Here is a 13,894-nt window from a genome sequence, read left to right as displayed (position 1 = left end):
TCTCCCCGGCTTCAGGGTTCTGATTGCTGCGGGACTGGGCGTTCCTATCCCTGGGTTAGATGATTGACGTCTGGTGAAACAGTTCCCATGTCGCACAAGGCGCGTTACCAGATTTCCGTAAATAGCCAAGCTGCGAGTCGGCGGTATACGGCGCCTGCACAGTCAGCTCTACACGGCGGGTTCAACGTATCCTATGGTCTACTTCTCTCTCTCTCTCTCTCTCTCTCTCTCTCTCTCTCTCTCTCTCTCTATGTATAATGATGTTGGACGTTCTCTACACCTTTCCCAGGAAACACATATTTCTAACTCCTTAAACACTTTAAGAGCTAGAGGAAGTTTTGACCAGTTTTCCTAATAAGGTGACCAGTGGAAGTCTATACCAAAACAGACACATACCAGATTCTATGTCCCCAGGTCATGATCGACCTACCTTTTTACTGATTCCTATTGCCCCATCATATTAATAAGTTGGAATTCACATCTGTGAATCTAGGGTAATGAACGTGATCATATAGTAGTACAGTGGGGCAAAAAAGTATTTAGTCAGCCACCAATTGTGCAAGTTCTCCCACTTAAAAAGATGAGAGAGACCTGTAATTGTCATCATAGGTATACCTCAACTACGAGGGACAACATTTTTTTAATCTTTTTAAGTGGGAGAACTTGCACTATTGGTGGCTGACTAAATACTTTTTTGCCCCACTGTATACTCAGACCAAAAATTATTTATGCCCAATAAATTCTTGGCAGCTAACATTTCAAGAGCCTTTTTTAATATTTAGGTCCCCACAGAAAATTACAAAATTACATCCCTGTTGTTCTTTGACCTGGCCAAGACATTCAATAGTATTGAGTGTGATTACATCTGGGGGTTACTCTCCATTTTATGGCTACCGCAAGTTATCAATAACTACAAATGTCTAAAACAATATGCACATTCTAGTGTCCATCCCTGATCCCCCTCCCCACCCCCCATATACACACCTCCCCCCTCAAATAGAACCCACCTGCCCCCACACCCTCCAAACTGGTAACTACTGCCGAACAATGGGAACTGTTGGCACACTAATGCCAGGGGTGTTTTTTAGGGGATATTGGGGGAAGAGATGTGTGTGTATAAGATGTGTGTGTATAGGAGGGGGGGGGGGGGGGGCGTTAGAGAATCGGGGTTGGACACTAGAATGTGTATATTGTCTTAGACTTTTTGGGCCAGATCCACGTACCTCGGCGCATTTTTAAGTCCGGCGTAGCGTGTCTCAGATACACTACGCCGCCGTAACTTACAGCGTATTTTCCGTATCCACAAAGAATTTGCACGTGTAAATGTGTCGGCGTAAGGACGCGCAATTCAAATCACTACATTGTGGGCGTGTTTTATGTTAGAACGTCTTGACCCCACGTAAATGATGTTTTTTTGCTTTTGCCAATGCTTTCGACGTGAACGTAATTCTATGCAAAGCCCTATTCGCGAACGTTTTATGCAAACTACGTAAACAACGAAAATTCGACGCTGGCCCGATGTCCATACTTAACATTGCGTACGCCTCATAGTCCCAGGGGCAACGTTACGCCGGAAAAAGCCTTACGGAAACGACGTAAGAAAATGCGCCGGCCAGACGTACGTTTGTGGATTGGCGTATCTAGCTAATTTGCATACTCGACGCGGAAATCAACGGAAGCGCCACCTAGCGGCCAGCGTAAATATGCACCTTAGATCCGACGGCGTACTAAGACGTACGTCAGTCGGATCTAGCCCAGCTTCTGGCGTATCTTGTTTTGTGGATACAAAACAAAGATACGCCGGAGCATCCTAGAAGTTGCGTGGCGTATCAATAGAATACAGATGAATACAAATCTGTATGTGAGCCACATGCGTTTTTCCTTTTTTTATACGCATTCCTCTCTCAAACATGTTGGGCCAGATTCACAGAAGAGATACGACGGCGTATCTCCTGATACACCGTCGTATCTCTTGTCGTATCTATACGGCTGATTCATAGAATCAGTTCCGCATAGATAGCCCTAAGATCCGACAGGTGTAATTGACTTACACCGTCGGATCTTAGGATGCAATACTTCGGCCGCCGCCGGGTGGAGTTTGCGTTGTTTTCCTGCGTCGGGTATGCAAATGAGGGTTTACGGCGATCCACAAAGGTTTTCGCGTTCGTTACGTCGTCGCTAGTAATTTTTTCCCGTCGCAAAGTTAAGCCTGCTTTAACATGGCTTAACTTTAGACGAGCCATGTTAAAGTATGGCCGTCGTTCCCGGGTCGAATTTCTATTTTTTTTTTTGGCGTAAGACGTCCGGGAATACGAATGTACGTTACGCACGTCGCCGTTCTAAAAAATTACGTCACTTTGCGCAAAGCACGGCGGGAATTTCAAAACGGAGCATGTGCAGTACGTCCGGCGCGGGAGCACGCCTAATTTAAATGGTACACGCCCCATTTGAATTGGGCGGGCTTGCGCCGGACGGCTTTACGTTACACCGCCGCAAGTTTACAGGTAAGTGCTTTGAGAATCAGGCACTTACACTGAAAACTTGCGGTGGTGTAACGTAAAGACGATACGTTACGCCGCCGGAGTTTTTGGTGAATCTGGCCCATGGACTTTGGGTAGAAGTATGGATTTGTTCCAGTTACATAAAAGCCCAGAGAAACATCAAAGCTATCGCAAGGTGTTTCACTTTCGCATTTACAGGTGGTATCTGAAATACCTGGGTATTTGAATTTTTTGGTTCATCACCAAGTACATCCTAATTTTTTAATTTAATTTTTTAATTTATTGAAAATGGTATAGATGCCACATCTGCATTTCCTCCACAGTTGCCCAAGATGCATATCTCCTGATCTACTTTAAAAAGTTCAGTAGCGTGTCTCAAGACCTTTGAAGGAAACAAATTTCCTACTCTCATATGGTTTCAATATCCAAAGTAAATGAGTTGGACTTACTGCACTGTGTCCATGGATCTATTTTTTTGCTGCTCAGCTTCAATATTTTACAGGTTGGGAGTCAAGCAATAAATTCTCTATTTCTTACTGCATAACAGCATAGTTCTTAAATTATCCTAATCATTTGTATTCACTTGGCACTGGCCAATTCATTAAAGGGGAATTCCAAGTATGAATGTTATTGAATAGTTTCATGTAAGCATGCAAATGTCATACCTGTGGAACCACTGTAGAAGTGGAGAATTCCTGTAGAAGTCCCCATTACTATAGTGATTGCCACTGTCCCGTGGCATGCATCTGCACTGCTGTATAATAACCACGGAAGGTCACCTGCTCTGCACGGGTGCCGATTACAGAAGGATTTGCATTTTTCTTAACAAATGCAGTCAAATTGAATGAGATGAAGTTTTTATTTTTTTATTATAATTTCTGCATGTTGCTGTAGTTAGGATGGTTATTACCATTTTGCTCACTACTTGCTACTGCTTTTCAGTGTGTGAAGGGGTATAGCCACTAGATGGGGTTGCGCATCTGATCATGCTCAGTCACCTCAAGGCAGGGCTTATACGTAGAGGTGAGCTGCTGGTCCCCATTAAATTTTACAGAATTAAAAGTTTTCTTAGTTGGAAGAGACATGAGGGAATTTGGAAAACCTTGGTTTGCATATTAAACCAGTGAGTGCAAGTGCCTTAATACAGTGTTGCTGTTTTGCTTTTTTACAGGTTCTATACTAAATCACATACACCAAAGGAGACATTTCAATGAAAGGGAAGCCAGTTTTGTTGTGAGAGATATTGCTGAAGCCTTGAACTACTTGCATAACAAAGGTATTTTCTATACATTTTTAGCATTGGCTTTTGCTTCAGTTTAATCTCCCATGTCAACAACCCAGTATAGTTTATTTTGTACAACAAGCAATAAAAATATAACCTTTTTAGAATGACATGTACGTTGCAAAAATATGTGAAGTCTGAGTTGACAATGTCTTGCCAATTTGCAATTTTATTGCAGTATTAACCACTTAAGGACCGCGGCACGACGATATACGTCGACAGAATGGCACGGGTGGGCACATGGGCGTACATGTACATGCCTGCCTTCCCAACCCCCCCGGTGCCTGCGGCGGTCCGTTTGGCTTCAGGAGCGATCCGGGATGAGGGGGCGGCCATTGATTTCTGGCCACCTCCTCACGATCGCTCCTGGCGAATGAGAAGCTTCCCCTGCCTGTGTAATGTAAATACAGGCAGGAGGAAGTGATGTCATCTCTCCTTTTTGTCCAGATCGCCGGACGAAAGGAGAGAAGACATCAAGTAAGTGCACCAACACTACACTGACACGTAGGTACACATAGGCAAACAATCCACCCCCCAGATCACCCCCAGTCACAGTGTCACTGATTGCAGTGATCATTTATTTACTGATCACTGCATTTAGTGTCATCTGTGACAGTAAAAAGTGTTAGGGACATTAGTGTTAGGCCCCTTTAGGTCCAGGGTAGCCCCCTACCCCCCCAATACAGGTTTACCCCTTGATCGCTGTAGTGTCGCTGGTGCCACTAGGTAGCCAGTTATTTTTTTAGGTTCGCCGCCAGGTTTTTATAGCGTCAGGTACCCCATATATTATCTAATAAAGGTTTTAACCCCCTGATTGCCCCTAGAGTTAACCCTTTCACCAGTGATCACCGTATAAGTTTCACTGGTGACACTGGTTAGCCAGTTAGTTATTTAGGTTCCCAATCAGGTTTTTATATAGCGTCAGGTTCCCCCATATATTGCCTAATAAAGGTTTTAACCCCCTGATTGCCCCTAGAGTTAACCCTTTACCAGTGATCGCCGTAAAAGTGTTACGGGTGATGCTGGTTGGTTAGTTTGCTTTTTATAGCATCAGGGCACCCGCTGTATATATAACCCAATAAAGGTTTAACCCCCTGATAGCCCGGCGGGTGATATCAATTAAATTTTAGTGTCAGTTAGGGTCTGCGTCACCCCAGGCAGCGTCAGATTAGTGCCAGTATCGCTAACACCCACGCGCAATACCCACGCACATACACCTCCCTTAGTGGTATATTATCTGATCGGATCTATACTAGCGTACCCAGCAGTTTAGGGTTCCAAAAACACGCATTGTTAGCGGGATCAGCCCAGATACCTGCTATCACCTGCATTTTGCCCCTCCGCCCAACCCAGCCCAGCCCACCCATGTGCAGTATCGATCGATCACTGTCACTTACAAAACACAACACACATAACTGCAGCGTTCGCAGAGACAGGCCTGATCCCTGCGATCGCTAACATTTTTTTTTGGTAGCGTTTTATACATTTGCTGACAGTCAGGTGCTTTTTTACCTGTGAATCCTTACTAGTGTACCACTAAATTTAGAGCCCAAAATGCCAAATCGAAGGTACACTAGTAAAGAGGCCTACGAGTTTCTGAGCATGACAGATAGTGAAGAGGAGGTCACGCATCTGTCAGATTCGGGCTCAGAATACAATCCCATAAAAGACAGCAGCTCCATGTCAGATAGCTCTGACGACGAAGATGAGGTCCCTGCTAAGGTCAGGCGTACCTGACCCCATTCTGCTGTTGTTGAGGTGCAATGGAGCAGAAAGCCAGTACTAGCGCCGCTATTCCTTCTGGTGAACTGACAAGCACCAGCGGCCTAGTACACCCTGGTCGTACATTCAGCACTGCAGTAACACTTGGTGACGTGGCGAGTCCCATAAGTGCAGTTCAAGCTGGCGAGGTGGCAAGCACAAGTACTGTTCCGCTGGCACCAAGAAGAAGACAAAGACAGGCCTGTCGTGCCCATAGTGCCCTTCCTGCTGCATTCGCCAATCCTGATTGGGTCCCCACCACTTCTGCAGCACCCGTACTTCCCCCATTCACTGGCCAACCTGGTATTCAGGTGGAAACAGCTGATTTTACGTCACTTGATTTTTATTCACTGTTTTTCACGGAAGATCTCTATAGATCTATTGTGGGCCAGACTAATTTGTATGCTGGTCATTTCATTGCCATTTGTCCCCAGTCCGCCCTTGCCAGAGAATGGAAACAAGCTACGGTTTACGAATTTAAGATCTTTCTGAGCCTTTCCTTCAACATGGGCATACATAAATTCCCGGAGTTGCGGACGTATTGGTCCACATGACCATATGCCCGTGTTCTCTGCCTCCATGGCAAGGAAATTATACAAGGCGGTCTTTCGGTTCATGCACTTCAACGACAATGAACTTTGTCGTCCTCGTGGAGACCCTGGATACGATCGGCTCTACAAAATTCGGCCCCTCATAAACCACTTCAACAAACGTTTTGCAGCCTTGTATACTCCCCATCAAGTTGTCTGCATTGATGAGTCCCTGATTAAATTTTCTGGCCGCTTGTCTTTCAAACAGTACCTATAAGCTCTGTGACAGGGCAACAGGCTATACAGGGCGCTTTATGGTTTATGAGGGAAAAGATAGTCCGGTAGGACTGCCCAGATTACATAGGGAGCGCTGGCAAGATTGTGTGGGACTTGGTGTCACCCTTATTCGTAAAGGGGTACCACTTATATGTGGACAATTATTACACGAGCGTGCCACTTTTTAGTCACTTGTTTGATCATCAGATTGGAGCATGTGGCACTGTGCGACCTAATCGCCGGGGCTTTCCCTAGTGGCTTGTAGAATCCCGTCTTAGGCTGGGGAGAGAGCCTGCTCAAGGTGTAATAATTTGCTCACTGTGAAGTGGAGGGATAATAATTCGTTCTTACCTCCCTTCACGCAGACACGACAGTCCAAATTCGTACGGTGGCTGGTGTTGTGGAGAAACCCCTCTGTGTCCACGAATATATATGGGAGGGGTGGACCTCAACGACCAGTTGTTGGTGCCATATCAAATTGCCCGTAAGGCGAGACGCTGGTACAAAAAAGTGTCTCTATACTTATTTCAATTGGCTTTGCTGAACGCTCATGTGCTATACAGAGCTTCAGGACAGACTGGATCCTTCCTTCAAATCCAGGATGAGATCGTCACAGCCCTTCTGTATCCAGGCAGTGCTGCACCTCACCATTCCCAACCAAATGCAGTAAGCCAACTGCATGAGAGGCATTTTCCGTCCTTGAGAGTACCCCTACCCAACGAGCCCCCCAAAGAAAATGTTGTGTCTGTAGAAAGCGTGGATATAGGCATGACACCCATTATTATTGTCCCCGCTGTCCTGACAATCCTGGTCTTTGCATTGGTAAATGTTTTGAACGCTAGTGCAGACACTAGTGCAGTTTTAGCGTAGGGTACAGCATTTCACAGGCTAGGACACACTTACACAGGGTCTCCCAAGATGCCATCGCATTTTGAGAGACCCAAACCTGGAACCGAAAAGTTGAACAGTTACAGTTACAAAAAAAGTGTTGAAAAAAAAGTAAAAAATAAAAAACACAAAAAATATATAAAAAAAAATAAATAAATAGTTGTCGTTTTATTGTTCTCTCCCTCTCTATTCTCTCTCTATTGTTCTGCTCTTTTTTACTGTATTCTATTCTGCAATGTTTTATTGTTGTTATGTTTTATCATGCTTGCTTTTCAGGTATGTAATTTTTTTATTCTTTACTGTTTACTGTGTTTTATTGTTAACCATTTTTTTGTTTTCAGGTACGCCATTCAACTGCAGCACGGATTTATTTATCTTGACAGCAACAGCGTTTGCTCCCACGATACATAAAGCCGTGACTCCAACGCTGTAGGACAGGGGTGTCCAATTTTTTTTCAAAGAGGGCCAGATTTAATGAAGTGAACATGCTTGAGGGCGGACCATTTTGCCTGACATTCTTTAAACCATTGCAATTCGGTCTAGGGCCCCGTACACACGAGAGGATCGATCCGCTGAAATTGATCCGCGGATCAGTTTCAGCGGATAGATCCGCATGTGTGTACGATCCAGCGGATATTTATTTACGGATATATTTCGGGCCGACCGATTTTCCAGCGGATAAAAATTTCTTAGCATGCTAAGAAATCTATCCGCTGGAATCGGCTCTAGCGGATCGATCCGGTGGTCTGTACAGACTCACCGGATCGATCCGTCCGAACCCATCCCTCGCATGCGTCGTAATGATTCGACGCATGCGTGGAATTCCTTATATGACAGCGGCGCGCACGTCGCCGCGGCGACGGCGCGACACGTCATTGCGATGGGAATTCGGCGCGGATTTCGATCCGATGGTGTGTACACTCCATCGGATCAAAATCCTCAGAGGATTTATCCGCGGAAACGGTCCGGAGGACCGTACCTGCGGATAAATCCTATCGTGTGTACTAGGCCTAAGTGTGTTCCTCCAAGCAACTAATACACTGCCCAACAAGAATTCTCCTGCCTTTGTGGCTGTGTGTGGTAAAGAGATGAGCTTGGGCATGTTATTTGGATATACCGTATTTATCGGTTTATTACGCGCACCTTCACTTTAAAAAGGAAGTTTCAGGAAAAAAAAATCTTAAATTTTAAATAACAACTGTGAAGCAAAATAAGGGTCAGTGCCCATCAATGCAGCCTAATCAGTGCCCATCTGCAGCATCACTGTTGCCTTAAATGCAGCACCCACTACATATGAATGCAGACTCACCATTGTCAGTGCAGCCTGCAGAGGAGACAGAGAGAGGGCGGGACGAGCCCTAACAGACAAACAGGAGAAACTCCTGTTTTCTCGACGGGCCTCTTTAAAGAGACGGTACTTCCTTTTACACAGGATGCTGTGTAAACAGGAACTACTCTCCTGTATGCACAACACTCATCCCACCCCCTCCAAGGCAGCCAGCATACTATGTTTTGTGGCCCCCGGCGCTCAGGGTTTCGTTGGGGGCTATAAAAGATATATATATGTCAAGACCACTAGGCGGACCGACCGGAACGCAGGCCGCGATTGACCCGCGGGCCGGACTTTGGACATGCCTGCTGTAGGAGGTGATTTCACCACCACAGTTAAAATAAAAAAAGAGCATATATGCCGAAGCATGGGGGCGGAGGAGCGATTTTGCTCTTAATGCCGTGTACATGCGATCGAAATTCCGACGGAGGCTTGCCCGCGGAAAAGTCCGACCATGTGTACGCGACATAACTTTATGCCACGTACATACGGTCGAAATTCCGATGGAGGCTTGCCCGTGGAAAAGACCGACCGAGTGTACACGGCATAACTTTTTTGCGGGAAGATGCCCCCATGCTTCGGCATATATAAATGGAGCATGTATGCCCATCATTAGAAGTGGGTGGATGAAGGGAGGTATTCTAATGGTGGGCATACCCACCGATCAATCTAACAGGCTGCATGAAAAAACTGCCCCCCCCCGATATAAACGGCGCCATTGGGAAAGCGTTTTATCACACCGATCTTGGTGTGGTCAGATGCTTTGAGGGCAGAGGAAAGATCTAGGGTCTAATAGACCCCATTTTTTTCAAAAAAAGAGTACCTGTCACTACCTATTGCTATCATAGGGGATATTAACATTCCCTGAGATGACAATAAAAAAAAAAAGGAAGTAACAGCTTAAAAAAAATAAAAAAGCAAAATAATAATAAAAAAAAAAAAAAAGCACCCCTGTCCCCCCTGCTCTTGCGCAAAGGCGAACGCAAGCGTCGGTCTAGCATCATGCATGTGAGGTATCACCGCAAAGGTCAGATCGAGGGCAGTAATTTTAGCAGTAGACCTTCTATGTAAATCTAATGTGGTAACCTGTAAAGGCTTTTAAAAAATTATGAAGTTTGTCGCCACTGCGCGTTTGCGCAACTTTAAAGCATGTCGTGTTTGGTATCCATGTACTCGGCCTAAAATCATCTTTTTTATTCCATCAAACATTTGGGCAATATAGTATGTTTTAGTGCATTAAAATAAAAAAAAGTGTATTTTTTTCCAAAGAAATGTGTTTGAAAAATCGTTGCGCAAATACTGTGTGAAAAAAAAAATGCAACACCCACCATTTTAATCTGTAGGGCCTTCGCTTTAAAAAAATATATAATGTTTGGGGGTTCAACTTTAATTTTTTTGCAAAAAAGAAAAATGTTTTCATGTAAACAAAAAGTGTCAGAAAGGGCTTTGTCTTCAAGTGGTTAGAAGAGTGGATGATGTGTGACATAAGCTTCTAAACCACCCCAAATGACCCCATTTTGGAAAGTAGACACCCCAAGCTATTTTCTGAGAGGCATGTCGCGTCCATGGAATATTTTATACTTTGACACAAGTTGCGGAAAGTTTTCACTAAATGATATATTGCTCAAACATGCCATGGGCATAAATGGAATTACACCCCAAAATACATTCTGTTGCTTCTCCTGAGTATGGGGATACTACATGTGTAAGACTTTTTGGGAGGCTAGCCGCGCACGGAACCCCAAAAGCCAAGCACCGCCTTCAGGCTTTCTAAGGGTGTAAATTTTGGATTTCTTTCCTCACTGCCTATCACATTTTCGGAGGCCTTGGAATGCCCAGATGGCACAACCCCCCCCCCCCCAAATGACCCCATTTTGGAAAGTAGACACCCCAAGCTATTTGCTGAGAGGTATGGTGAGTATTTTTCAGATCTCGCTGTTTGTCACAAAGGTTTGGAAAAAGAAAAAAAAAAGTTTATTTTCTTTCTTCATTTATATAACAAATGAGAGCTATAAAATACCATGCCTCTCAGCAAATAGCTTGGGGTGTATACTTTCCAAAATGGGGTCATTTGGGGGAGGGGGGGGTTGTGCTATTTTGACATTTATGGCCTTCGAAACTGTGCTAGGTAGTGAGGAGGGAAATCAAAAATTTGCGCCCTTAGAAATCCTGAAGGCGGTGCTTGGTTAGGCTAGGCTCCCAAAAAGTCCCACACGTGGAATCCCGTACTCAGGAGAAGCAGCAAAATGTATTTTCGGGTGCAATTCCACATATAACCATGGCATGTGTGAGCAATATGTCATTTAGTGACAACTAAAAAAATTTTTTTGTCATTATTCAATCACTTAAAAAAATAAAATTTCAATGGGCTCAACATGCCTCTCGGCAATTTCCTTGGGGTGTCTACTTTCCAAAATGGGGTCATTTGGGGGGGGGGTTTGTACTGCCCTGCCATTTTAGCACCTCAAGAAATGAGCTAGGCAGTCATAAACTAAAAGCTGTGTAAATTCCAGAAAATGTACCCTAGTTTGTAGACTAGTTTGTAATAACTTTTGCGCAAACCAATAAATATACGCTTATTTTTTTTTTTTTTTTTTACTAAAGACATGTGGCTGAATTCGTTTTGGCCTAAATGTATGACTAAAATGTAGTTTATTAGATTTTTCTTATAACAAAAAACGCAGAAAATCAATTTCTTTCAAAATTTTCTGTCTTTTTCCGTTTATATTGCAAAAAAAAAAATCGCAGAGGCAATCAAATACCATCAATAGAAAGCTCTATTTGTGGGAAGAAAAGGATGCAAATTTCATTTGGGTACAACATTGCATGACCGTGCAATTAGTTAAAGCATTGCAGTGCCAAATTGTAAAAACCCCTCGGGTCTTTAACCTGCATAATGGTCCAGGTCTTAAGTGGTTAAAGGATAAGTTCACCTTTGGGAACATGTTACATTTTCTACCCGTTTTTAGGGTGGAACATGTTTTCAATGCTAAAGCCGCTGCCCGTTCCCCGCACTCCCCGTGACAGCAGTATGGGGAGAAGTTCCCCATATTAGCTGTCACTTTTTGAAATGAGTGCGGCCGTGCGGGGCTCCACCCACTCGACCGCGTAATTCATTCACATAGCTCTGTGTGTGAATGAACTACAAGGCCCGACATCCTTTGCGGCTGTCAGCTTGCAGTTCTCAATGAACTACCACGGTGCTCTGGAGCGCTGTGGTAGTTCATTGATTCTTCCTGTCAGATTATATCTGCTTGCCCGTACGGGATGTGCAAAAAAAAATGTGCATTTATTTTTTTGGAGCCTGTAGGTCTCCTGCAGATCTGTCAGTGTATCTGTGTGTCCATACACACAGATACACTGACAGATCTGCAGGAGACCTACAGGCTCCAAAAAAATAAATGCAAATTTTTTTTACCTGCAAAGTGAACTTATCCTTTAAGCCCAAAAGCAAACATTTATTATATTACAACTTACCCATTCTTAGATGTGATGGCTGCATTAGTTTTCTTTATCTGGGATTCCAGCCAGTAAGTTTGTTTTTCAAAAGAACAAGCTCACTTGCAGATGTATGTATCAGTTTACAGGGATGAGACAAACAATTCAACACTGAGGATGCTTACAATGATCAACTTTTAATTATTCATGTAAATTATTCCCAAAAAGCAAAACGCTTTTTGCTGTAACTACTTCTAAAGTGTGATGAGCTGGAGTTAGGGTATAATTTGTTAGTGTATTTAAAGTGGTTGTAACCCTAAAAAAAGCTATTTAAACCGCACAGTGCTTGTAGCCTATTCCTCTGTAAGCAGTAAAAAACATGGTTTATCCTGCCTGTTCCTTTGTCCCCCTTGGTGTGCTGACCACAACAATCATGGCTGCTGATCCCTGATTACCGTGGTCAGTTTATGTGCCTCAGTCATTCGCTGATCTCCTCTCTCCTCCCTCCCGTCCCTCCCCTCCCTCCCTCCCTCCGTTCCTCCCCTCCCACCGTTCCTCCCCTCCCTCCCTCCCTCTGTGTGTTCTCACCCCCCCCCACCCGCTATTAGTAGCAAAGTAAACTTTAAAACATTTCACTGTCAGACCCTCTTTTATCTGACGTCGGAGGGAGATCTTGTTATTTTCAAATCTAATATGTAGTTAAAGTGGAGTGCCACCCAAAAATGGAACGTCCACTTTTTGGAATCCTCCCTCTCCTCCGGTGTCACATTTGGCACCATTCAGGGGGAGGAGGGAGCAGATACCTGTGTAATACAGGTATTTGCTCCCACTTCATGGCATAGGTCGCCGCGATGACCTACGTCACTTCCTGTGCCCACTTTGTCCTCCATTGCTGTCTTCTGGGAGACGCACAGTGAGGATGTGCAGCGCGACTCGCGCATGCGGCTTCACTCCCTGATTCCCTTACCTCGAATGGCAGCAGCCGAGAACCGAGCAACAGATCGGCTTCGGCTACCGACATCGCTGGTGCCCAGGACAGGTAAGTGTCCATATATTGAAAGTCAGCAGCTGCAGTATTTGTAGCTGCTGGCTTTTAATATTTTTTTTTTTTAGGTGGACCTCCGCTTTAAAAACAAGTGTCCTTTTGTTGAAAATAACCTTGTGTTGGGACGGACCTCTCTTGTGGTCAAGCACAGAAATAGCTGAAGCACTGGCACAAAAAGGACTAAGAAGCACAGCAAACAGGTGATTGCCGCCTTCCCTAACTCTTAATACATTAAGTCTTGTCACCAGCTTAATAATTTATTACATCTCAAAAGTGTCAACTGACAGTAGCAATAATAATTGCACTTGTCAAACAACTGTATCTACTGGACAACTCCAGACCAATCCCGCTGAGTGCTGCTCCAGAGATTTCTAGCCATTGGCTGGGTTGGTAGCTCCCAGTGCTTTCTGGTAGACACAGGTGCACGGGTGGGAAGAGATGTCATTTCTGGATACACAGTTGGTGGGCGTGGCACATGTTCGAAGCATGCGTGCTCCTTCATCAGGCTGTTAGGCCTCAGGACTCAACTCGGGACAAGAGGGAAGGTTTTACTTCCGCAGTGGAAGATTCACAACCCCCCTCCTTGTGTAACTCTTCCTCCTCAAAGCTTGAGCACTTCAACTGCCCTGTAGAAACCACCCTTTGAACCTATCAGGGATATGTCCTTATATCAAGGGTAGGCAACCTTTGAGAGGCGGAGATCTACCTGAACAATGCGAAACAGATTAGGTTCGGTGCACTTATTTCTTTTAAGAAAATAAAAAACAAGGTTTAACTAACTAGTAAGAAAAACATAGAAAAATATAATAAAACCTGTCACTGTAAAAAATATAAACTTGCACT

The 13,894-nt window shown here is 44.4% G+C and overlaps 1 protein-coding gene across 1 annotated transcript in view; it reads left to right on the top strand.

Annotated features, from left to right (window-relative positions):
- The window catches only part of LOC120912131 (MAP kinase-interacting serine/threonine-protein kinase 2-like), a 237,520-nt gene that overhangs the window by 159,119 nt on the left and 64,507 nt on the right, over positions 1-13,894 (top strand). The window contains 1 exon segment of the mRNA XM_040322579.1: positions 3,673-3,777. Coding sequence (XP_040178513.1) covers positions 3,673-3,777 — 105 coding nt within the window.

This window comes from Rana temporaria, chromosome 1 (genome assembly GCF_905171775.1).
Source record: "Rana temporaria chromosome 1, aRanTem1.1, whole genome shotgun sequence".
In the NCBI taxonomy this organism is placed as follows: domain Eukaryota; kingdom Metazoa; phylum Chordata; class Amphibia; order Anura; family Ranidae; genus Rana; species Rana temporaria.
This window is presented reverse-complemented; position numbering and strand designations above follow the sequence as displayed.